Genomic DNA, 24,160 nt, shown 5'->3' on the forward strand with positions numbered 1-24,160 from the left:
AGGGGCACAGTGCTCAGTATGTAAGATAAAATGGTGAACAAATAGATGATAAGCACAGAGCAGCTTCTATAAAGGATTGGTTCTCGACCCTCAGCAATGCCCTCTTGGGGCAATATTCCTGTTTAAGTGGCGACTGGACAGGCTATGGCTGCAGAAGGGCACTGAGAAGTAGCACAGGTGACTGGACGACTCATGAGTTTCTGAAGTAGGGAAGGTGATGGCGATCTTCAGTGCACACCAGAGAAGGAACTCCAAAACAGTTGGAGTGCCGAGATCCTGAGCTCAATATAGTGTGAGCAAGAATTAGACCATGGGACACAGCGCTGGATTAATGGTAAAACCACGCAGGGCCCATTAGAAACATAAACACATTACACTTAACATGCATGGGGGTGAATGCTCACGGGCATAGTATTCACTATTCTGACATGGAAATACCCCCAAGATGAAAATGAAACGGAATACCCATGCAACTGAATCCTATTCATCGACTAAATTGTACAAAGGCAGAGATGAACCTTGAAGACATTGTGCCAAGTAAAAGAAGCCAGTCACAGAAGATGATGAAATGGAGTGGTCTTCTGGAATAGTGTGTAGTTCCACTTACAGGACATTTTGATGGTAAGTCAAGCTACAGAGTCTGAAGATAAAATAGAGTCCAATTGAGTGGGAGGAACAGGGAGCAGGACATGACTGCTAACGTGTATGATATTTTTATTTTGGACAGTGCTCTAACATTAACTCCAATGACAGCTTCAAAACTATTGTCAAATTATACATTCTTAATGGATAAGTTATCCTATTTGTCGCAATAACGTTGCTCTCATGACTAGGAGGTAAAGTCATGCATACAATGATATTCTTGGCTGTTCTATATCAAATGTTGAAAACAAGAAATTGCCCAAATACTCCTCAGTGAGTGGTAATACAAAGTATAACGTATCAATATGATGGCGCCATCGCAATTAAAGAGGCACCTAGAGACAATTAGAACTAACCTGAAAATACATAAACTCTTCTTTTCGGTGTAGTGTGAACAGTCTCTTCGGTCGGGGAAGATGTAACGGTTCTGAAGAGCCCAGTGCTGGGAAGCTGCAGAGGAGACCTGAGAACGGGGCTTCACACTTTCAGGATGCTAGTGAAGCAGTTCAGGTGTGGCTGTGCTTGCTTCTCCCAGGTCGGGGAGTGGCCAGGAGGCTTGAATAAGTGAGATGCACTTTCATAGCCAAGGGCACGCGCATCAAGTTCAGCTCTGTGAGCCCCAACAGCCCTCTTCGCCCCTTTCTCCAGCTTGTTCTGTCCGTGACTGAGCCCGTACTAAATGAGCTTATGGCCATTTGTGAGTGTTGAGTTTAGAGAATGAACTCTGCAAGGTGTATTTATTCTATGGGGTAAAACCATAGTAACTTCAGATGGGCGTGGTTTGACGTCTGATGGGCGTGGTTTGCCGTCTTGTGGGCGTGGTTTGACGTCTGGGTGGTCTCAGGGCTTGTTGCTGTGACAACCTTATTTGTTCTCCTTTCTCCTTGTTATGGTGTCAGCGGGGCAACCTGACCCAGGACACAGACTCTGGGAGGACTCTGGGATAGACATGGTCAAGACTGGAGCCACCTCTTGTTCTTAGAATTTGCTTTGAATGAGTTCCAACAGCACGTGACAGTTTACCAACATAGTTCATATTCCAATAAGTACTCAGTCCACGCCTTTGACCTGTGGAGTCCTCACAACATGCCAAGGAGATCAGTATTGCAATTTGTCACATTTTATTTCTTTAAGGAAGACACGTGCCCAGGGTTTCATTGTTATCAAGGCCGTGTGATTCTAACCTAGATACTGAGCCCTTACCATCAGAAGCCAGATCTGAACCAAGGCTTGGGAAAGCCTTTCTTCCTGCCTTCCTGCATTGCCTCACCTTCATACCCCACCTCCTGGGAGGAGTCCCACCTGTTATCTAGACCACAGAGAATCTGTGTTGGAGGGGTATGTACATGGATATGTGTGTGTGTGTGTGTGTGTGTGTGTGTGTGTGGTGGTGGGACGCCAGAGTCTCAATCTCTGTCCGCATTATTACTATTTTTTTTCAAGATTTATTTATTTGTATTTTATGTATATGAGTGTTTTGCTTGCAAGTATGCAAGTTCCCGCAGAGGGGGCTGGTTCCTCTGAATCTGGAGTTAAAGACGGTTGTAAGGGTTATAAGCCGACCAGCGACTGCTGGTCCTCTGCCAGTGCAGTAAGTGCTTTTAACCACTGAGCCTCAACTCCGGATGTAATCCCTTCATCTTGCTTTTTGAGAGAGGGCCTCTTACAGAACCCGAGGCTCCCCAGTTCAACTGGCCAGCAAGCCTCAGGGATATTTGTCTCTGCCTTCCCCAGCGCTGGGATCACAGGTTTGTGCCATGGCCCTCAGCCTTCCCATGAGTCCTAGAGATCCAAACTCAGGGTCTGATCCTTGTATGGTGAGTACTCACCAAGCAAGCTAATCGCCAGCACCGGAGCCTACAGATTCTAATGGTCTCAGCAGGTCAGTGTCCCTGACTATCTAGATGCAGCTATGATAGTCATGTGAGAGAGGACTGGATTCCCCGGGGCCACTCAAACATCAATTCTGCAAGCCGAGCATGCCTATGGCTGTGTTCTCTGACCTGTCTGAATGACTGACTTACTACTAGTCCTTTTGCTACTCAAATGTGTTAGTGGGGGCGGAGGGGGAGCTCTTTCTTGCTATTTGAGACTCACATCTTGGCTTTGAACTCCATACCCTGAACCCTTCTATTTGGAAATCATCCACAAGCATTTCTTGAATAAAACAGAAGAGTCAATCTGAGTGACAGAGCAGGATCCCACATGCTGTCTGATAGTAGCGCCTGGTGTCAAATATCCGGTGCAGCCAGGGGCTCCTCTGTGGAAGATTCCCATTTATATTCTCTGGGTTGTGCTAGAAGCAAGTGTGGTCGCCCCAGGCTGCATCCAACAGGAAGTGGGGAAGCTGTTTCTTCCATTCCTCTCTCTACTCCCCCTTTCCTCCTCGTGAGAGAAAAACAAATATTCCCGAACAAGCTCTTGGTAATACAGTGTTACAGAAACCCATAGGTTGGTGTAACTCCAGGTTTCAGTCCTTAAGATTTTGTTCTAGAATTGTCTAACATGAAACTTATAGGCATTCTAGCATGGGCCCTGTAAGATGACAATCATATGCAGCCGTCAGCAGAGAGAAGAAAGCAGCATTTCCTTTTTGGCTAACTAGGGGAAAGGGCAGTTTATACACAACTTGGCTCTCAAATAGCTGATCAGTCGCATTCTCTCCCCCTTGGGAGCTTGTCAGAAATGCAGACTCCAGTCCCAGACTAGCTGCTGAATTAGGGTCTACACTTTAGCTTGATTCCCAGATGATTCCCCTAAGTGCTAAAATTGGGAAGTTCTGACTTGGTGGATTAATGGTTTTTGCCTCCCTGGAGGTTGGAAATCCCTGGAAGAACTTCAGGCAACTTATTATCCAACAAAGCTCCTGGCACTACACTTATCTAGGGGCAGAGGATGACAGCTGAGAGGTAGTTTGGTGGCAGCTGGGTGCCTGAACTTGGGGGCCAATGAATTCATGCACTGCACTCCCCGGGATTCCTGCTCATAAGATGCTTGTTGTTGAGAGAACCTGGAGCCTGGGTTTCACTCACCAAATAAGCTGTCATAGTCTGTGTTCTAGTGCTGTGAAGAGACTCCATGGCCACGGCAACTCTTACAAAAACAAGCATTTAATTGGAGCTTGCCTTGTTATCTTCGTCAGCAAGGCAGGGAGCATGGTGGCACATGGGTAGACATGATACTGGAGAAGATACTGGGAGTTCTACATCCAGACCAGCAGGCAGAAGGAAGAAAGAGACACTGGGCCTGGAGTGAGTTTCTGAAACCTCAAAGCCACCCCAGTTACACATTTCCTCCAACAAGACCACACTACTCCAACAAGACCACGCCTTCTAATCCCTCTCAAGTAGTGCCTGGGGATGATGGAGCATTTAGATATATGAGTCTATGGAGCCATTCCTATTCAAACCACCATGCCAGAGGGGTTAGCTCCTACTGTATTGTTACATGGGTAGAATACTTGCTGTCTTTTAGCAATCTCAGATTCAAGACATCTAATATCTGCTGTAAAGTGGGGTGCATGTATTCACCATGTAATCCTTACAACAAACTGAGAGGGGGTGGATATTACTTTACTTCCATTTCAATAGGGAAACGGAGAAATGTTAAGTCGTTCAAGGTCACCCAGCTAGAAAGAGACAGAAAGAAGATTTTAACCTAAACTCCCAGCCTGTGAGCCAATGTTTCTCAATGTTTTGTCTGTCGATGCCTCCTCTGAGGAGTGCTTTGCATATTTTATGCTAATTATGCCTCTGTGAAATGTTAATGCCATATATACATTGTATATGTATTTATATACTGTGATATTTCATTACCTTTCCTCAAGATCCATTTTTTTTTAAAGGCAGGATGTCACTATGTAGCCTCAGGCTAGCTTTGAAATCCCAAGTGCTGGGATTACAGACACGAAGCACACACCCAGCCCAGCACAAGATCCTGCTTCTTTTCTCTTGGAGACACAGTTGCATCATGAAGAAGCTCACCGGTTTATTCGCTCACTCAACACATAACCTGTAGGTACTTGCTATATGGTGGGCTGTGGTCACAGTGAAGAGCCTGGAATCAGGAACTCTAGAAAGTCTTCCTCTAAGCAGAACAGGAGTCATGGACTTGGCCAGTTAGCATCCTTTCCAGCCATGCTAGAGACTTAGCATCCTGGGTTTCTGCTCAGTGCCATGGTCTGGAATCGCTGGTACAGCGCCCGGCGTTGTTTCTGCCATTGCTGATTATGTGCTTCTCGAAACTCTTTCCTACCTTGTGCATGAGTGTATGAGCTAACTCAGCACTTTTACAAAGGACACATGCTGAGAGTCTAAGGGCAGACAGCAGTGAGCCGGAGCAGCAGGCCTGCTAGGGAAGCATCTCAGTGCAGGGTTAAAAGGATTTCTACTCTATACCCTCCGGTCCACACTACCCAGCTTTTCCCTGTAACTCCAAAGGGTCCACTGTAGAGGGGTTCATCCTGGCCCATCTTTTTTCTTGGATTTCAATAAAAATAATATTATTTTTTTTAAAAAAATAAAAAAACAATATTTTTTTTGCAAGACTTGGGCTGCTTGGTAAAGAAGTGTTTTCTGAACCCCTCAGTGACTTTAAAGGACAAACGACTTGAAATTCTACCCCATTCCTACATCTAGCCATGGGAGACAGGGATCTAAAGAGTTGACCCAGGAGCAGGGAGAAGGAGGAGCCAGGTCCAGGCTATGCACTAGTCCAGTGGTGTTCTGAAAGCCCACAGTGAGACACTTGGAAGCTTGGTCATGCTCACTGGAGGACAGCTAAGGGAGCCAAGCTTGCTGGCTTGGCTTGGTATGCAGGCAGCCCCAAGAGGCCTGGGTGTGCCACACCAGGCTGGCAGCAGGTGCTGGGGAAAGCCCCTGCTGTGGAGAAGCAGATGAGTCAGTCAGTGTAAAGGCTGGAGGCTTGTGGCAGAACTGCGGGCCAACAGCAGACTTATAAACCCAGCTGCTGGAGCCTCTGTGCAGTTTCTCTTCCCATGGCCCCAGAGCCTGTTTGGAGGAGCGGCCGTAAAATAATGGCCTTTGCTTTCTACCATTAAATGAGAAATGAATCTTGACTGAGCTTGTCATGAGTATCAAAGGCCTTTGCATCTTCAGTCTCTTTAGAAGTGCTGGGAAGCTTTGAAGAAGGGGAAAGGCTGGGGCTAGGGTCTGGGAGGGTCAGAGCCCTGGGGCGCTGCCAAGAAGGGAGCTTCCGACACGAAGGAAGGATTCGTTTCCGGTTCTCTGTCTGAAGACTCTTAGTAATCTGTGGGCTGCCAGGTCTGGTCTACCTACTTTTCTGCCAGAGATTTGTATGGGAAAAGATTGTCTCAGTAGTCATAGAAAGAAGAGGAGGAGGAGGTGGCGGGGGAGGGGGAAAGGAAGGGAAGGGGGGACGGGAGACAAAGAGGAGGAGCAGGAGAATGGCCACAGTGGCGGCAGCATAGAGGAAGTGAAGCCATGCTGGAACCCTGAACGGGAACTGTGTAACTCTTAGGCTCTTGTGCTGTTAAAGTCAGGCCTCGAGGACGGATCTGTCATTGGTCCCAAGTTTCCAAACAGCCCTGAATTTCTCAGAGTATGTGAAAATCACAGCAGAGGACGGGAAGCTAGGCGCATAGAGGTGGTGGGGCGGCCGGCAGCCACCAAAGGGACACGCTCAGAGAGAAAAGCCCCTGTTCAGTGAGTTTATTAAAAGAAGCTCTGCTCTGGTGGGCTGAGTCCTGAGGAAATTGTCCTTGCTCCCTCTCCAGCTCACAGCGCTGGAGGGAGGGCCCAACTGAGAGTTCAAGACTCCAGTTGACCACACAGAGTAGCTGTGTGCTGGATGTGTCATCCCGAGAGGAACAGTGGACATCGGCGGGTCAGTTCTGATCTCTTCTGGGACATGCGGGTGGCATCTCAGAATCTGAAGTTTAGAAAACAGAGGAGGAGCAGATGAGTGAGGCCAACCTGGTGAGGCCTTGAGAGCCGATAGAAGAGGGTGAAGCTATGTGCAGAGTCAGGATAGGAGGAAACCTTGCGGTTCTGCGGTTCTGGTGCAGCTTTGGGGAACGGGGAGAGGGCGCAAGACTTTCAGCTACAGAGTTCTGGGCTGTGGTCCCTTGACCATATTGTAACCAGAGGAAATTTACTCATTCTTGGAGTTGTGAGCCCTGTGAGGTAGAGTAGAAGTGCCCTCTGGACGTAACTCCCCAAACTGACATCATTAGCTCTGGGATTCCCCCTTTGCTTAGGTCTGTGGCTTTATTTACTTCATGCAGATTATCATAGGGGAATTAGTAAATACCTAATGCCCCATTTACACACATGAAGTCCTTATTAGAGGTAGTTCTCTGTACTGAGGAGTTTTAGTGGTACAGCTGAAAGACGTTGCACTTGCCCCAGTCTCTTGGTCAGCAACCTTCACCTCTGTTAGTCATGCCTGAGGGAAGGCAGAGATTACATCATCCTGAGGACCACAGGCCTGCACTGAATTGGTCTTTTTTTTCTCATGAAGTCATTAGCCATAGACCGTGAAAGAACAGAGCTCACAGGATGCAGGGAGCCCTTCCTCCAACTTCCTCCCTGCTTCCTCCCTCACTCTGTGAATCAAACATCTATCATCTATCTATCTATCTATCTATCTATCTATCTATCTATCTATCTATCTATCTACCTATCTTACAGTACTTTAGACACGCTAGCTATGAGGTTTCATTTACTAAGTGTCGGTCACACATTTCTTACCTCAAACCAAGGCCTCCGTTTCTTCACATGTAACATTGTAAGCTGTTCCTAACAGTCTAAAGAATGCTGCTGTATCAACCATGCAGACCCAGGAAATGTTCACTTTATGCCATGTTAGCTACAGAGTCTTGCATAAGGAAAGGCATGTGGGAGTTGGGGTGCAGCGTGCATGGAGGCCAGTGGGTAACCTGGGCTGTCTGTCCCAGCCCTCCACCTTGTTTGAGACTGGCTCTCTTTGTCCTTTGTCCCTTCCTGTGCCTCACTGTCTGACCTTCCAGATTCGGGGACTCTCATGTTTTGCGGCCAGTCTCTGTCACTGTGGGAGCACTGTGAGTTAGCACGTGTGCTTCTGCACTGCATCTCCATGGGTTCTGAGTGCAGGGCCTCAGGCTTGAACAGCGAGCCTCTTCCACACTGAACCGCATCCCCAGCCTAATGAAACCAATTTTCCTTTTTTAAAAAGAACAGAATTCATTCATTCTTCCCAGTCTTGGTTCAAATGCCACCCCCTCCAAAAAGCTTTTACATCTATACCATCCAGTGCATAAACCAGACCTGGCACCTTCTTGTTTTACTCCATTGAACCAGCAAAGACATTTTGTGGGTTTTATTTTTCCCTTATGTGGGGAAAAACCCTAAATAACCATTCATTTATTCATTATTTCTGTTAGCATATGAACTATGACCTCAAATTCCCACTCATGGACTGAGGGTGTGGTCCCAGCAGTGCAGTATCCCGTTGCTGACAGGTGATTGGACCATGAAAGTTCTGACCTAATCAGTGTATCACCCCTCACCCCCATAGACCCATGACACAGCATTCTTGAGAGGTGGGGAAGGAGAGGAGGTGGGCCTCCTGGAAGGAAGTAGGTCCAGGGGCCCTGGAAACACATCTGTCTTGACCCTGACTCCTCCCTCGTGTCTCTGCTTTCCAGGAGCCAACAAGGACAGAGTGGCTGTCCCCGCACACCCCTCAGTGCACACGTTTGCCTCACTGAAGGACCAGAAACAATGGAGCCAGCCTCCTGAACTGTCATCTCTGAGTCCATGAGTCACAGAAACCTTTCCCCCTTTTAAGTTGTTTCCTCGGGTATTTGTTCCGGCTGTGGAAAACCAGCGCTTCATTCAATGGTATGTCAGGAGCATGTGTTGAGGGGTGTGTGTGGGGGTAGGAGGGCATGTTCACCACAGCAGCCTGAGGGCCTGGAGAGATGGCTCTGTGGTTTAAAAGTACCTGAGTTTGAGTCCCAGCACCATGTGGGGGGGGGGCTCACAGCAGCTGGAGATCAAAACCCCTGGTTCTGGCACCTAAATGAACATGAACATACACATAAACAAAACAGTAAAATGTTTTTTTAAAATGAGAGGGGTCAGCTTGAAAGGACCATAGAGGAGGACTGGGCTGAGGAGAGGGTGAGGCTGGATGGAGGATCAGGGACTAGGTTAGGGGTGGGGGGCTTTTTAATCTTTTAAATTTTGTATGTGTATAGAAGCGTTGCCTGCATGTCTGTCTGTGCACCGTGTGCATGCCTGGTGCCTGCAGAAGCCGGAAGAGGGCATCGGATGCTGCCCTGCTGTTGGAGTCACAGATGGTTGTGAGCTGCCATGCGGGTGCTGGGAGTTGAACCTGGCACTCTGAGGAAGGGATCAGCCCGTGCTCTTAATTGCTGAGCCATCTTACCCCAAGGGGGGTGGCTTCTAAGTGGCCGTGAAAGAATGAATAGAGATGGAGTTCAGAACAACAGGGAAAGGCATGGCTGTGCACCCCAGCCTGGGGCAGAGCTGTTGTCAGAAGCCTGCTGTAAGGTGGCTGCCTGGCCCCTGCCCACCTCTGGCCATGGGCAAGTTACTCAAGATCTACACTGAAACAGAGAGGGAATGATATGTGCCTCCTGAGTTGTCATGCACACAACGAGGATATGGTTTGTTTTCTTTTTGTTTTTTTGTTTTTGGTTTTGGTTTGGTTTTGGTTTTTTGATTTTTTTTTTTTTTGAGGCAGGGTTTCTCTTTTTTTTTTGAGGCAGAGTGAGTTCCTGGCTGTCCTGGAACTCACTCTGTAGACCAGGCTGGCCTCGAACTCAAAAATTCGCCTGACTCTTCCTCCCAGAGTGCTGAAATTATAGGCGCGTGCCACCGCCGCCCAGCTGAGGATGTGGTTTGTAAAGCAACACCTTCCACTGGACACCCCCTCCTGGGTCCCTCAGTTAGAGAAGCCTCTTTGTGTTTTGGGAAAAAACAAACAAACTCCTGGCAGTGTAGCATTTGGGAGGCAGAGGCAGGAGGATCAGGAGTTAAGGCCATCCTTGGCTATACAGTAAGTATAAGGCCAGCCAGGTTACATGAGACTCTGCTTCAAATGTAAGACGACAAAACATCTTTGTTGCTAATAATTAGTTTAGGATTTACAATAACACTCCCTTACTTGTGATTTTATTTCTAACAGTTTTATTAAACTCTCCAATCATTTTCAATCTGAAAATATCAGATGGAAAATTCCAGAAATATATAATTCACAGGCTCAAAAAAATCATGCCGTTCTGAGTAGCATGCTGGAATCCCATGATCAGACTGTCCCACTCAGCACTGTATTGTCCAGCATGGCTGTGGCGTATGTGCTATTCTCCACAGCCGGCTTGGTTAGCACACTAAATATGAGTGGCATTTGATAGAGGATTCAGCTCTCTTCTTGGTCCCAGGTGTCTGACAGAAACTCAGTGTCTTTTCCTTTGTGAAAGTTACAAAGTTGCCAAGTGCAGAGGTTCAACAACACCCAGGAGACCACAAGGAGAGCTGCCTAAACTCCCTGTTGGTAGTTCTGCCGCTTCAGTTTTGTTCTGGGACAGGGCTGTGAATTACAGGTGAAGGTTGATTTGAACTGCATTTCTAATATTTTGTGCGTCTAGAGAGGATTTGGAGAAGCTATAAACAATTTAGAGACAGGGAGGGGTTAATGAACTGGACAAGACACGGTTGGTCGAGCCTTGCTGGCCTAGAAGGGGGTGCTATGCTTTCTTGAAAGGCAGAAACAGAAGCTATCAGAGGATTTTCTGGGGACAGCATTGCCCAGTTAATGTCACAGGAATGTCTGAAGTAAAGGCAGTGAGGGAAGCAGGTTTTGGAGCCGGGAAACCTGGGTTCTGCTTGGTTTGTGTCCTGGCTCTGTAAGACTCTGGACTTTGCATGCTCATTTGTAGAGTGGAGACCCTTTAATCCTCGGGATGTCAGCCAGGGCCAGGCCTTCTCCAACCTTCACTGAGGAGGTTCGCTCATAAGCCCTGCTGAGTGGGGCCTGGACCTGCTCCCTCGGCTTCAGCCGGCAGGGCAGAAGTCTGGCCAAAAGGGACCACAGACTTGGGGCTTCTTTCTCAATACCGAGCATATCAAAGAAAACCCAGGGCTCCACTGAGAGTGGAACTGCCACAGGACAAGGTGTGCGCCATGCGGGGCCATTGGCAAGAGGAGAAAGGAAGGCGGAATGAAGTCAGAGAACAAGGCAGAGACCCAGGTGCTCCACTGTGTGAGGGCCACTGTGCAGGAGGCCAGCGAACACCTCTTCCTGCCCGGGTTCCCTAGGATATGCCTGTTCTTGCTGCCAATTCCGTGTGTGTGTGTGTGTGTGTGTGTGTGTGTACGTCCATGTGTGTTCATGTGTATGTGGCATGTGGCAGTCTCTGACCTATACACATAGACTTGGACGTGGGCCCTCCCTAGGGTTCCTCCCCGTGACTTTGTCCAACTCCCTCCCCCTAAACTTGTTTCTACTACAGGAGACAGACAGTGACCCGCTACCTCAGGGTGAATGGGCAAACTGAAAGGCTGGGTCGTTGCAGCCCTGAGCAAGGCTCCTGGCTGGTGAGGAGGGCTCTGTTCCTGGGAGCTGCCGCTCTGACTAGGAAAAGTGTTTGTGCAGACTGCTGGGCAGAAGAGCTCCAGAGATCAGAGCTGACTCTGCTGCTCCAGGGACGTGTGAAGGGGTGTCTCAGAAAACAACAGCTCTTCCCCAAGTGTTTATTCCAGGAAGTTGGGAGATCTGTCAAGAGACCAAGCACGGTTTAAAAAATGAAATCCGAAAGTTTAAAAGAAAATGTGGATCTTGGGGGAGGACTTAGGAGTTTGGAAGGACTGGAAACAAACAAACGAACAAACAAGGATTAAATGTGTTCCCAGGTGAAACATAGCACCGAGTAGAGAAACAGACTCATCTATCTCAGGACAGGTGCTATCTTTTCTAGAAGACCAGACACTGTAGTCCTCCTCAGGAGAGCCTATGCTACAGACGCCCATAAAATCTGGGATCAGGGAGCAGGCTACGAGTCGCTGTTTTCCTGTGCTTTAAAAATCCACAGGTGCCGGTGCGGGGCAAAGTGGATTGAGAGCTGGCCCCCAGCAGCTTCTAAGTCATCTAGGAGGGCCCAGGATGTGGGCGCACTGGCTTCATGCGTCAAGCAGGAGGCGCTCTAGGCCTGTCTCCACCTCCCCGCTGGCCCTCAGTCTCCTCCTCCCGGCATTGGGTTCGCAGTCTCGACGCTGGAGAAAACATATCCTTGGAGGAGAACTACTGGAACTCGCTGGTCCCGGAGTTTCCCCCAGGCTTTGAGGTCGTCCCAGGCTCTTTCTTTCGCGCCGCCGCCCTCGGGCTGACTTGGAGGAAGTGATCTGCGTTCGGGGCGGGGAGCCCAGTGCGGGGTGCGTGAAGACCAGAGCGCGGATTGTCCTGACTGGCTGCGGAGATCCCTAGCGGGGTCCAGGACGGCTCGCCCGGGTGGAGTCAGGATCGGAGGGCTAGGGGCGCGGCGGCCACTCCGGGAGGTCGGGCGGCGAGCGTGACCTCACTGGGAGGGGCCAGCGCTCAGCCGGGGCGCGGAGCCCAGCGCGAAAAGCAAAGCGCGGAGCCGATAGCAGCGCCGAGATCGCACGCCGTGCCCGGGATGGAGCGCTACAAAGGTGAGGGCGCAGGGCGCACCTACTTGCTCTGGGTCTCCCAGACACAGGTGACCAGGACGCACTGTTATGTCCAAGGGACCGTAGCCCTAGAGAGGGCCACCGAGGAGTCAAGAACAGGGCGGTGGGCTTCTAGCTGTAGAATGCGGCCCGCTCTATTTGATATTCCTAGGTTCCTAGGACAGCCTCACTTTGATCTCTGCCTGGAGATCAAAGTGAGGCTTCTCACCTGTTGGAGAACCGAGGGTGTGTCCGGAGCCATTCTGTCACCCCCAGTTTGCCTCGGAGAAAAGATGTCTATAGTGGAGGGGAGCCCCAAGTAAGTCTCAACAGTAAGGGGTGCTGGGGGCATAGGGGCGAGTTGTAGGGTCCTTTCGATGGATGCTACTTTGTTGAGGGGCTTCTTGCAGATTCCTGGAAAAGCCTTGCCCAGTGGCAAGAACAACTAAAGTGGTGGGGTGGCGTGCTAGTCTGTTCTTGTCTAGGTCCGTTGCTCCACCACTTTGTAACCTTGCCTCGCCATGCCCTTTGCGGACCTGCACCCCAAAGCTGCGTGTGGGTGTGGGTTAGGAGCCCAGTGGACTGCCCAGCAGGTGGAGCGCCTGTAGGCGTCCTGGCAGCTGAGCGAGCTTGGATTTGGCTCTGGCCAGGGATCTTGGCCAAACCATGGTGGGAGGGCCGGCCCGGATATGCCCGATAGGTTTTGGAGCCCTAAGGCTGGAGTCCAGAAGCCTCGGATAGTAGGTCCTTTGAAAAGGGGGTTCAAGGTGCTGCCCCTGAAGCTGATATTTCAGTACGCCCCTACATGCGCCCCTCTGGGAAAAGTCTCAGTAATCACTCTTTTCAAGGGTTGTCTAGGCTAAACCTGCCAGGGAAAATTCTGCTTCTGTATTTATTTTCCCATGGGAGAGTAATAAGGCAAACGCGCAGGTTGCCAAGGAATCTCGCTCTCCCCTCTGTGATTTCTTATTTATGGAACTCACATAAGGGACCTGTGCCGACAGGCTTTAGTTCCCTAAAGTAGTGACGTAGTAGTAGTAGTAGTAGTAGTAGTAGTAGTAGTAACGTCTTTCGACTTTTGCGCTTTCTCCTCCTCAGGATCTTTAGCGACTAGTGACTCACCTGTAAATGCAGGGTCTAGGCTCTGAAGTCAGCGGGGTGGGGGAGGGGCGCCAGGGGGAACCACTTAGCAAATTTCTTGTTTCTTTTAGTGATCACTCACGGGAGCCTCTCTCCCACGTCCAACCGGGAGGTCTTATCTTAGTTTTGATGGAATCTGGTCAGTTTGTGAGGGAAAGGCTGATGTCGCCCTCATGCAGTCTCGAACACTGGAGGCCACAGCGGCTCTCTTGGTACAAGGGTAATGTGCTGCTGAGCCGCCCTGGGCCTCCGCCCTTAGGGAGGGAATCTGGGGGTCGGGAGGGGGGCAGATTGGGGCCTTGGGTGTCTCCCCACTGGAAATACCGACTTCCAAGGTCGCTTCAGCTCCTTGGATTGTGAAGCTGAAGCAGATGTTGGCCCCAAATCGAGGATCCAAATTGCAAGCTACTTTGCCCAAGCCCCAAACTGGTTCGTTCATATTAGAGAACTGGGCACAGGTGGGCAGCCAAGCATCCATCCAGGGTTTACAAGCAAGTTTTTTATGTTGTTTTTTGAATTGGTCCTTGACAGAATAAAATCTGCTTAGTTTATCTTTCTGTCCTGGGAGCTGAAAATCCTCTCCTCTGCTGGGATCAGTTAGAGACTTCCAGCTAAACGAAGGGAACTTGGTTTCAGGTTAGAGTGCTTGTGTTTTGGAAATGTATGCCTTAAAGATCGGTGAGTGCACAGACTTGAGAATTACCTGGATTGCAAAAGAGAATCCACGTGGCCTTCTTCAGTTCCTCTCTGGAAACACAACTTCAGCTCTCACTGATGTCATGCTGCTAATATCTGCTAATTTTTCTGGGAAGAATGTGGGGATCTTCTTGCTCTCAGTGAGCTACATTCTCTCTTCTCAGGAGAGGCAGATGAGTCGTGCCTTGGGAACTCGCAGTGAATGCAGACCCTTGTCTGTGCAAAATGTCTGTTAAGCTGCACGATTGATAAACCAGGTTGCTCTTGCTTATCAGAGCCTGGGGCCTTTGCAATTTTGTAAGGTAGCTTAGTGTCAGAGAACTTGCCTGGCATGTGCAAGACCCTGGGTTTGACCTTCAGTGCACCCCACACCAAATATTTTAAAGGTAAGACTGAGTAGTTGCAGAATAAGTAGATATAGTGGTTTAAATGATAAAGTTGAACAGAAAAACAAGATTTGTCTGGGCTTTCGTAAAATCAATCAGAGAAAACTCTTATGGCATCTGACATAGTTTTAAATTTAAATACTTTCATATTCCCAATTTTAAGTTCTTTTTCCTACACAGGTAGAGTTGCTCGTTCTTGTCTTCAGAGTCCAAAAGTGTTGCCCCTAATTTGAAAGGCTTAGAAAGCTGCCATGGGGGTGGGATGGGGACAACAATGCCTTCCGTGGCCCTGGCCTCTGTATCCACTGTCCTTCCTCCCCAGGTCATGTTTTTAGGCTCTGGGCTAATGGTCTTGAGGGAGCTGAGGATGGCTGAAGCATCTAATATTGAGAACCAGCAGGAAGCTTCTTCCAGTCTTCTCCAACCCCCTTTGCTAGGTTGCCATTGCTTTCTCAGTCAAGACCAAAAGGGTGTGGGGAGTACGTGAGGGCCCCTTCTCAGAGGGATGGAGCTTTTCTGGAAAAAGTTATAAAGTGTTGGTAAAGTTGCTATGCCTCGCGTGTGAATCTCTTTGGCACTGTATAAGCAGTAAGACCCTTACAAGTGTCCAGGATTCTGTGCCAAGTCCTACAGGGTGCCTTGAAAAGATTCCCATCCTTGAGTGTTTATATATTTATGACTCTCCTAAGAGCATCCTGTATCACTGTGCGTGAGCCCATTGGCTGACCTCATCGCATGCGGTCAAGGATCCTGATTCCTATTGCTCTCCCAGCTGGTGAGTGGGTCCAGGGCCAAGTGACTGACCTACTATCTGTGGATTACACTTGGCACATTACGCCAAAGCTTCCTGAAGTTGCATCACTCTTGGATCCTAACTGGCCTGGATGAAACATACACACTTCATTTTAGATGGGTGTAATGGGTTGCGGGTAAAGCCTTCTCCTAGTGCCTTTGGATTTTTGGTCTGACCACCACTTCCTTGGGTGGCTTTATAGTGCAGGAGGTCGAGGGGGGGCCTTTATAGTGCAGGAGGTGGGGTGGGGGGGCTTTATAGTGCAGGAGGTGGGGGGTGGGAGAGTGGTGAGATTTTGTCCAGAAAACAATGTGGTCAGGGAAGGAATTTTGTTGGGGAGCATTAAGAGCTGTGGTCAGGGAAGGTCTAAAAAGAAAAGACAAATAATTAAGGGAAATAAAGTAGATGGATAACTTAATCATGGCCCTTTAGGACTTCTTTCTCCATGCCTAAGAGCTCAGTCCTTTACCTGTTGGTGTCCGACCTGTAGCAGTACACTTGACCTCAGCTGTATGGGGAACCATAAATGTGTGTGGCCCAGGAAGACAGGGATGCTCAGAGCCATTAGACATTTCCATTTAAACATATAGAGATAGGTCAGGTACTGAAGTTTTCAAAGGCCTCCAGGTGACCCTAATGTGACTCAACACTGAAAAGCATATTTACCTTAAAAAAAAAAAAAAGAAAACATCAAAATAGAAAACTAGAGGAGCAGGCTGGGGCTGGGAAGATGGCTCAGTTGGTAAGTGCTTGCCATGCAAGCACAAGGACCTGGGTTCAAGACCCCAGCACCAGTGTGAAGAGCCAGCTGCGACAATGTGTGCTGGCTAGCCACTGTACCTGAGTCTGCAAGGTCCAAATCCCCATGGGACAAATTTCTAATTTCTAAAAATGTAAGGTGGAGAGCAATTGAAGAAGATTACATGCCTTTGGCCCATATGCATGTATATGCAAACATGAAAAGTCCACTTCCTCCTCAGAAGAACTGCTTTCAGGGGTACCCAGATGTGATGATGCTCAAGTCCTTAAAGAGATAAAGGATTTGCATATGGGGCACAATGTTATCCCAACTGCTTTACCTCACCTCTAGATTACAGTGTGTGTCGTTGCTGTATTGTAATGTTTAGGGAACAATGGCAAAGAAACCAGTACACATTTAATGCCGTTGTAACTTTTGCAGGCTGAACGTTATAGTACACATCATCAAAAACATAGCATTCCCTTATGTCACCCCCTATATTGTGGATCTGCAGTTGCCTGACTCTGAGGCCACAGAACCTATGGCTACAGAAGGCCAACCAGAATTCAATACACATCCTTCACCTGAAAACTGCAAGCACGAACGGAGAGAAACACTGCACGCTCTCTCGCTGTTCCATCGCACCTTGTGATCTCTGCAGAAATCTGATGTGATTCACCTTTAGCTATTGTAGGCTTTGAACGGATGCGTGAGAACACTGTTTTAAAACAACGTCAGAGTCTCCGTGCCTTGCAGCCCTAAAGCTCTGAGTTTGCTCATTGTTCTTGACCCTGGGCAGTACTGACTTTGAAGCTCTTCGTGTGGGAGCCTGGCAGCGAAATGGTTTAAAGCAGAAAAAACATGGGAGAGGTCATGTTGGCGCTGAAAAGCAGGAGCCAGGACTTCTGCTTTGGGCCCTTTCTCTCTCCTGACTGGGTAAAAGCTCTGGGAACTGGGCCACTTCCAGCACAATTAAAGGGCCAGGCTGGGCCAGGGAGCTTCAAAGCTGAGAAAGTGGTGTGTGCGTGCGGGTTCTCCTCCAAATCCTTTTAATGACAGGAAATGCTCCTCTAAAGGAAATGCTCCCCTGTTCTTCAGGGGAGGAAGACGCCTCCCAAGCTAGGGAGAAGGGCACTGTGGCTGCCACCAGAGGGGAAGGCATGGTGGCGTGCAGAACACAGAAGCCCAGAAACCTAGTAACCTACAAGGCGTGCCTCCTTGGTCTAGCTGCTGAACTTACAGGTCTCAGTTTCCCACCTAGAAAACAGCTGTCATGTGTCCCTTCTGTGACCTCTCAGCCACTCTTGGATCACTTCTTTGTGGTCACTGAGGCCTCCTCAGCGGGAGAATGTGTTTGGGAAGAGAGTAGGGTGAGGGGGGTGGGGCTGCCAGCAAAGGTCAGTTTAGGATTGTGATTCTTATAAATAAAACCGATTTCCTGTGGAGAGAGATGGGGAGTCACAGACTTAGTGGGGAAGAGAATGCTATCAAGTATGGAAGGAATTCATTCTTTGAAGGACTTGGATGTCACTATGTCTCCAAAGATTGTTAAGGACAGTGCCAGGGTCTGAAATAGCTGAATCACACCCATTTTGAGAGCCAGAGCCACTGAGGCCAAGGAGAGCAAGCGACTGCTCACAGGGTTGGCGACAGGATATGGAACGCTGAGTTTTTAAAAGGAGAATTCCTGCTGAAGAATTCATCTAGAAAAAAAAATCCCTGGAAGTAATGTCCTGATCTTGTGAGTGTCTTTATGCCAGGAAGGGGTTAGCTACTGAGTGAAACTCCCTCCATCTTCAGGACCCAGCCCAAGGTCTGTCTTCCATAAGCCACCATACCTTCCCTTGGTCCCTTACTACTTTAGGTAGGGCCTCATCAATACATGACACACAGTAGACATGCAACAAATATCCTGAGTTAATGTTACTCCATCTTATAATTATATGCAGATTTATTATCCATGGTAGACTATACTCTGTCATGATAGGGACTTCAGGTCTGTCTCCAGAGTGACCCGCCCTTGGCCCTTTATTAGGCACATAGTAAGAACAAATGAACTGACCCGTGAGAGTCTCCTGTATAAAGAGCACTTGTGTCCTGCTTTTTTCTAGAGAAGACCCAGTTCACAAAGGGATTGAGGTGAAATCTTTGAGCTCAGTTCTAGAAGAGAGGAAGTGAAGAAGGAAGTGAGGAAGGAAGTGAAGGAGGAAGAGAGGGAGGAAGAGAGGGAGGAAGAGAGGGAGGAAGTGAGGAAGGAAGAGCCCCTGGCTGCCCCCAGCTGCAGCGTCTTGAGCGCTTTCTCTGTCTGTTCCAGCACAGGGCTGTTGCTGTCTGGTGGTGCAGAGAAGAATCCTGCAGGTCTCTGCTTGTGAGTATGAGCCTGTCTGTGCCCTCTGCAGCAGCTCACTGACCTCCAGGCTCCCCTGGGTGCAAACCTGGCTCAGCCTATGCCGTGGATGGAGGGGTTAGGGGGATACCATGGAGCCAGGCTCCAGCCTGGACACACAGGGGCTGGAGCTTCTAATATACCTTTTGCTACTAACATGCTGCGTGACCATGGGCAAGTCAATTAATCCCTCTGGGCCTTGTTTCTGTATGAGCAAGCTACTGATCACTAACCTACTCCCAGGCACCCTGGTGGAATAGCCCAGGAGCCACTGGTAAATCCTTCGCTGAGGGTGATGTCTCCTTCAGTCAGGGAAAGAGAGAGAGTCATGCCTGTGCCGAGGTTCTGCCCTTGAGGCGTATGTGTATGAGTCCTCAGTTAATTGAGGCTCCAGCTGTGTGCATCCTTTGTAAAGTTTCAGAGTTAGGAGTCCTCAGGCCAAGTGCTTGCTTCCCAAGACACCGTGAGCTTTGTCTGTGCCAGCTGGGAAGACAGACAGGACTCGCTGGCTCAGCCTCGATCCTGGTCCTTCTGATTCTCTCTGATCACTCAGTACGTTTATATAGGAGCTTTGAGCCTTTTGCTGATGTTCTTTCCGTGGGTTCTCATTTCCTCTCCATGTAATCTACAAATGAACTAAGAACAAACTCCGCCAAGTGGAAGGTATGGAGAATAATGCGCAGACGTGTGGAAGGAGCCGGCCTCACCCTGCATGCATTGCTCCAGACTGGGGTGGACAGAGTGGCACAGGGCGGCACCTGAGAGACCTGAGCTTGCAGGGAATGCCAGCCCGAGCAGACTGCAACAAAGCCTTCTGCTCAGGATCAAACCAAGGGAGTAGAGCTGGCTGTTAGCTGGAGAGAGTGCGCAGTGGGAAGGAATCCCATGAGGCAATGTGCCTTTCCCAAGTCAAACAACCAGCCATTCTGGTTTGCCTCCTCGAAGGAAGCTATCTGCCAGGAGACCCCTTGGCCCCGGGAAAACAGGTGGCCTCGCCCTTTTCCCAGACTTCAGCTCTGGCGTCCTCTCTGAATCATCGCAGCAAAGGTGAGCCAGTGTTTAGTGTTTCAAGTGAGAAAGTGAAAGTCTGAGACTGAACGTGGTTGTAAGTGTCCTCTGATGGTTTGCAGGACGCTGAGAAAGGAGGCTCTGGAGCCTACACTGTTCAGTTTGCTCACACAGCCTTTTAGAAAAGGCCAGGCCACCTATGGGGAAAGTGAATCTGTTCTGTAGTTGACAGCGCTGCTCTGGGGATGGGGTGGTCCATGATAGGACATGATATCAGCAATAGGTGTTACAGAATGGTAGAAATGGCCAGCCTCCTTACTGTGATTGGACAGCTCTGTGTACTATCCAGGTAACAGGCCAGGCTTATTTTTCTCTGTGTATAAATCATACCTTGATAAAACTGCCTTTTAGAAATACTTTGCAGGCCCTGGAGTATCCTCATTTGTGGCCCACTATCTGTCTTGACAATGTATCTCTCTATGATGTTTTCTGTTTACTTTGCTACAAATCAATTTGCTACTTTTGTAAACAACGGTGTGTGACCGAGGTTGTGCTGAACACATTGAGCCCTTTATAGGGCTTCAGTCAAAACCGAGTCTAGATTTGCTGCTGAAGTTAGAGCAGGATTGTGGTTTGAAACAAAAAAGACTCAAACTTAACTGTATCCTAAGAAGCGGAGACTTCTAGAAAACACCTGATGATACAAAATTTCCTCTCATTATGATGTCAGTAGTTCTCCTAAATGCCAAACAGCAGTTGAGTCCAAGAGGACCCTGGGTAAGGAAGGCCTGGTCATCCACCCCGCATGCTCGGCCACATGTGGCTTCACGTGGTGACTGTGGCAATATTTCTGTAAGTCTCTGCTCTGAGAAGGCCATTGAACTGGAAAGGCCTGTCCAGGCTGCACCATGGTCCACTCTTTGTTGTCTTTCTGACATTGGCAGTTCTGCTGGCAAGGATTAGGCCAGGATTTATTTGAAGGGAGAGAAAGCCATGGCATGACGAAATAGAAGGGCAGAGCCTTCTCAGTCCCAGATGATGTAAAGGATGTCACCAGGCAGGGCGGAGCCTTGTGATGCAGGGGCTAAATTATTAGTCTTCACCATACATATCTGGTTGTTTCCTTTTCTAAATCAAATATGTTGAATCAGTCTGGTTTGTGTGTGTGTTGGGAGGGGGTGAATTTCATTGGTTTCATACACTAGGCTGGCTGGGGCCAATTTTTGCCCCTTCATTAAGTATATCCATGTGACATTTATCCAGAGGACCATGTGAACATGATCTGGAGAATTTCACACAGATATCTCTTCTTAAACACTAGTGTGTTCAAACCACCAGACATCCCCAAAGGCAGTTCTGGTCAACCTCCTGACCATTCTAGCAGACTTAGACAATAGTCAGGAGAGTGATTCTTCTATTCCTTTTTGGATTTGTTGTCCAGGTGGGGATTGCAGTGAACAAAACTTTTGGGCCTATTCCTGGTGAGACTTAACTTGAAGCAGAGTCAGGTCCAGCTGTGGCTTATTTCCCTGAGAGAGTTCAAGTTTGGGGAAGCCCTGGCGTCCACATCTGGTTTGTACAAAACCTGGAGGGTTACTATGTATAGAGGGGTGCCTGGGAGAACTCCGGTAAGGGGACACCAGGTAGTGTTTCACCTGCCTGCAGGTTAAGGCCACACTCTCAGGGTTATCCGCTCACTTTGACATCCTTTGGGTTAGGGGAACCGTCAGCTATCCTTCCTGTTAGACTAGCAAGCTGGCCTCTTGCCATTTCCTCCCATCTTTCACCCCCTTTTTGTGCCCCCCCCAGTCCTTATACAACAGGATTTATTCATGTTAACTGTATTCAAGTTCCAGATGGGGGCAGAAAAAGAGATTGGGTTGAATGAGCTTATTGTCTGAAGGTTTCACTGGCTTCTTTTATTTAATACCCACAGTCCTAGAACATATTGAGCTGATTTACTGAATTTCAAATGTGGTCTCTTGGAAGGAACTCTGCTAGGACGCTTGGCATCCCTGCCTGCAGGGCCGGGAAATGTTGGGTGGTGAGCTTGCCTGGGGCATCTCAACTTCATCTTTGCAGTATTGGTCCTCACTGTGGCAAATCTCCTCAGTCAGAATCCCAGACAGACTCTAGGCACTGCAGACGGTCTGTTCCCTGTGGTCCTTTGATCTGAGTTTTGTGGCACTCCCAACTGGTGTGCTTTTGAGGAGAGAGAGAGAGAGAGACAGACAGACAGACAGACAGTCAGAGACAAACAGAGACAGACAGAGACAGACAGAGACAGAGAGAAGTGAATAGAGCCTTCAGCTTAGCTGTTGTGTGTTAGTTTTTATTCTCATCATGGCACAACCTAGAGTCACCTGACTAGACTTAACCTCCATTGGGTTGGGTTAGATCAGATTGGCCTGTGGCCCTGTGTCTTGGTTAATGATTGACAGGCAAGGGCCCAGCCAGTGGTGGGCGGTACCATCCCTAGGCATGTGAGCCTGGGCTGTGTAAGAAATAGAGCTGGGAATCAGCAACTGAGGGAGACAGCATTTTAGTGCTTCTTTGTGGTTCCAGCCCTGACGCCCCTCAGTGATGAACAGTGCGTACAAATACAGGTTTAGGATGCTCCAGGGAGAAATCTGTTAGGGGAATATACGATCAAGCTGGTTTGGTCAGCTCCTCCTCTCTCTTTTAAACTTATATTTTCTTACTCTCCTCTCTGAACTGTCCCCACCCACACTTTCTTTTGCTCTTTTCTTTAAATAATTCTATTTAATAAGTAATATAGAAAATAAAAATAAATGAAGGGCTTTATTTAGTATTATTGTGAGAAAAGCCAAGACAGAGAAACACGCAGAGACACAGAGAGAAACAGAGACATAGGAGGAGATGGGGCACACGTGTGCCACAATATGTATACACACATATACATTTACATTTACATATATATGGAGGTGAGAGGACAGCTTTGCGGATTTGGGTCTTTCCTTCCACTTCATGTGTGTCCCACCCAGGGATAAAACTTGGGTTGTCAAGCTTGCCTGGTGGGTACCTTTGCCTGCCCCAGCTGGTCTCTTGTATGCCATCTTTATTCAGAGATGGAACTTAAATTCAGAAAGTGCATTTCCCTCTGAGCAACTGAAACCAAAAAGACCCAGAGAAGAGAGAACTCTCTACCTTCTGCCCCGAAATCTCTGGTAGCTACAGTCTCTCCTTTGGAGTAGCTAGAGCTGGAGTTTCTGGTTTCCACAGAGGAAACTGGCAGTCGCAGGCAGAGGGACCAGGGCTTAATCTCTGCATTTCCCTCTTGGGAAATGGAGGACCAAAGAAAAGGACTACTCTGGGAATATTCTACGTACTAAGTGGATAAACCTCCATCTAGCTTACCATAGGTTAGTATGTCATGACTAGATGTGTTCTGTCCCTGCCCCTGCCTGCCCGTCCCTCCCTCCTCCTCCCCTCCCTCCTCCTCCCCTCTTTAGTAGTAATGTGACCTGCAGGCCATAGGACAGGGTAAGATTGCAGTCTCAGCCTGTGCACAGCTTCCACTCCCCCTCCCCCCAGTGAGTGTCAGAGGGGGGAGTTGGCACATGGCGGGGGAGGGGGAGCATGAGAACGCTGCATTGTTTGGATAAAAGTTCCAAACATGAAGGCTCAACAGAGACTAAAATAATTTTTCCCATTGACCTCCTGACTTCCCAGCAGGCAAGCGCCCATCTCTGTCACGTGATGCTGGTTGGTGTGTATAACTGTAAACACCACCAGGATCAGATCTCTGAGAGTTATGGGATCCAGGTGTCGCCTGGCTGCTGCCTAGCTGCTTCTCTCAAGAGAGGGAGGGGCACTCTGTTCTCAGAGGAGAATCTAAGTGACTGCCTTGAGGTGGAGTCTTCCAGAAGCATCGCCTTTCTCTGCAGGGCCCTACTGACTTGCTGGTTCCACTGACACATGAACGAAGTCTAATACTAGGTTCTGATCCTGTGGGCCTTGCTTCTCTGCTGCCAGGGGAGGCTGTGGAAAGCCTGCGCTCAAAGTATGCAGGAAGATGGGAGAGGAAGGAAGGTGGGGAGCCCGCTTGCTCTGCTGGAGCCCATGGTGCAGCTAACCCAAGCAAGGGTGTGGGTCTGCTCACCCAGATGTGGACTTTGGTATTATATAACACTGGCCTTTTGTTCTAAAGAGGAAGCCCCAAGAATGTAGGTGGCCTTGGAAAAAGTTGATGACTTTCTTGTCCTTAGCAGTAGGGGCTGGGAATCATCTCAAAGTGAAGTGAGGTAGGGATTGTGTTGGAAATGGGTTTGGAGGATGGAAAGATGGCGGAAGTCTGACATGGGGAGGTTCAGCTACCTCCTCTCTTTGAAGACCTAAACATTTACCGATATCAGACATGGCGCGTGCGTGCGTGCGTGCGTGCGTGCATGTGTGCATGTGGGTGAGTAGGCACATGTACTGGGAGAGGAGAGATGTCTGTTGCCCTCTCCCCATTTTCTTGAGTCATCTGTATAATACTCTGAAGTCAGGAGCTTGTTGACCAGAAGAAGATGATTTTCCTAGGGAGGGAAGGCCGAAGGGACTGGGAGGAGAGAGGGAGAGAAGGCCGGGGGCCTGGCGCTGATGTCTTCAGCCTCTGCTGCTGGGTGTCTACAGATGCATTTCTTCTCTGGTTGGGGGGAAAAAAACCAAAGGCAGTTACACAGCTTAGAGCAG

At 48.9% G+C, this 24,160-nt stretch overlaps 1 protein-coding gene across 2 annotated transcripts in view; it reads left to right on the forward strand.

Moving 5' to 3' along the window:
- The first annotated feature begins 11,866 nt into the window (after positions 1–11,866).
- Afap1l2 (actin filament associated protein 1 like 2) overlaps positions 11,867–24,160 on the forward strand; it is a 97,678-nt gene continuing 85,384 nt past the window's right edge. Inside the window, exons 1-2 of one of the 2 annotated variants that reach the window (XM_052182789.1) lie at positions 11,867–12,317; positions 18,383–18,436. In XM_052182789.1, the coding sequence (XP_052038749.1) occupies positions 12,302–12,317; positions 18,383–18,436 (70 nt within the window). In that variant the 5' untranslated portion in view covers positions 11,867–12,301. The remainder of the gene's footprint in view (positions 12,318–18,382; positions 18,437–24,160) is intronic. The other variant, XM_052182797.1, reaches the window with a different exon arrangement.

Source organism: Apodemus sylvaticus, chromosome 1 (genome assembly GCF_947179515.1).
Source record: "Apodemus sylvaticus chromosome 1, mApoSyl1.1, whole genome shotgun sequence".
NCBI lineage: Eukaryota > Metazoa > Chordata > Mammalia > Rodentia > Muridae > Apodemus > Apodemus sylvaticus.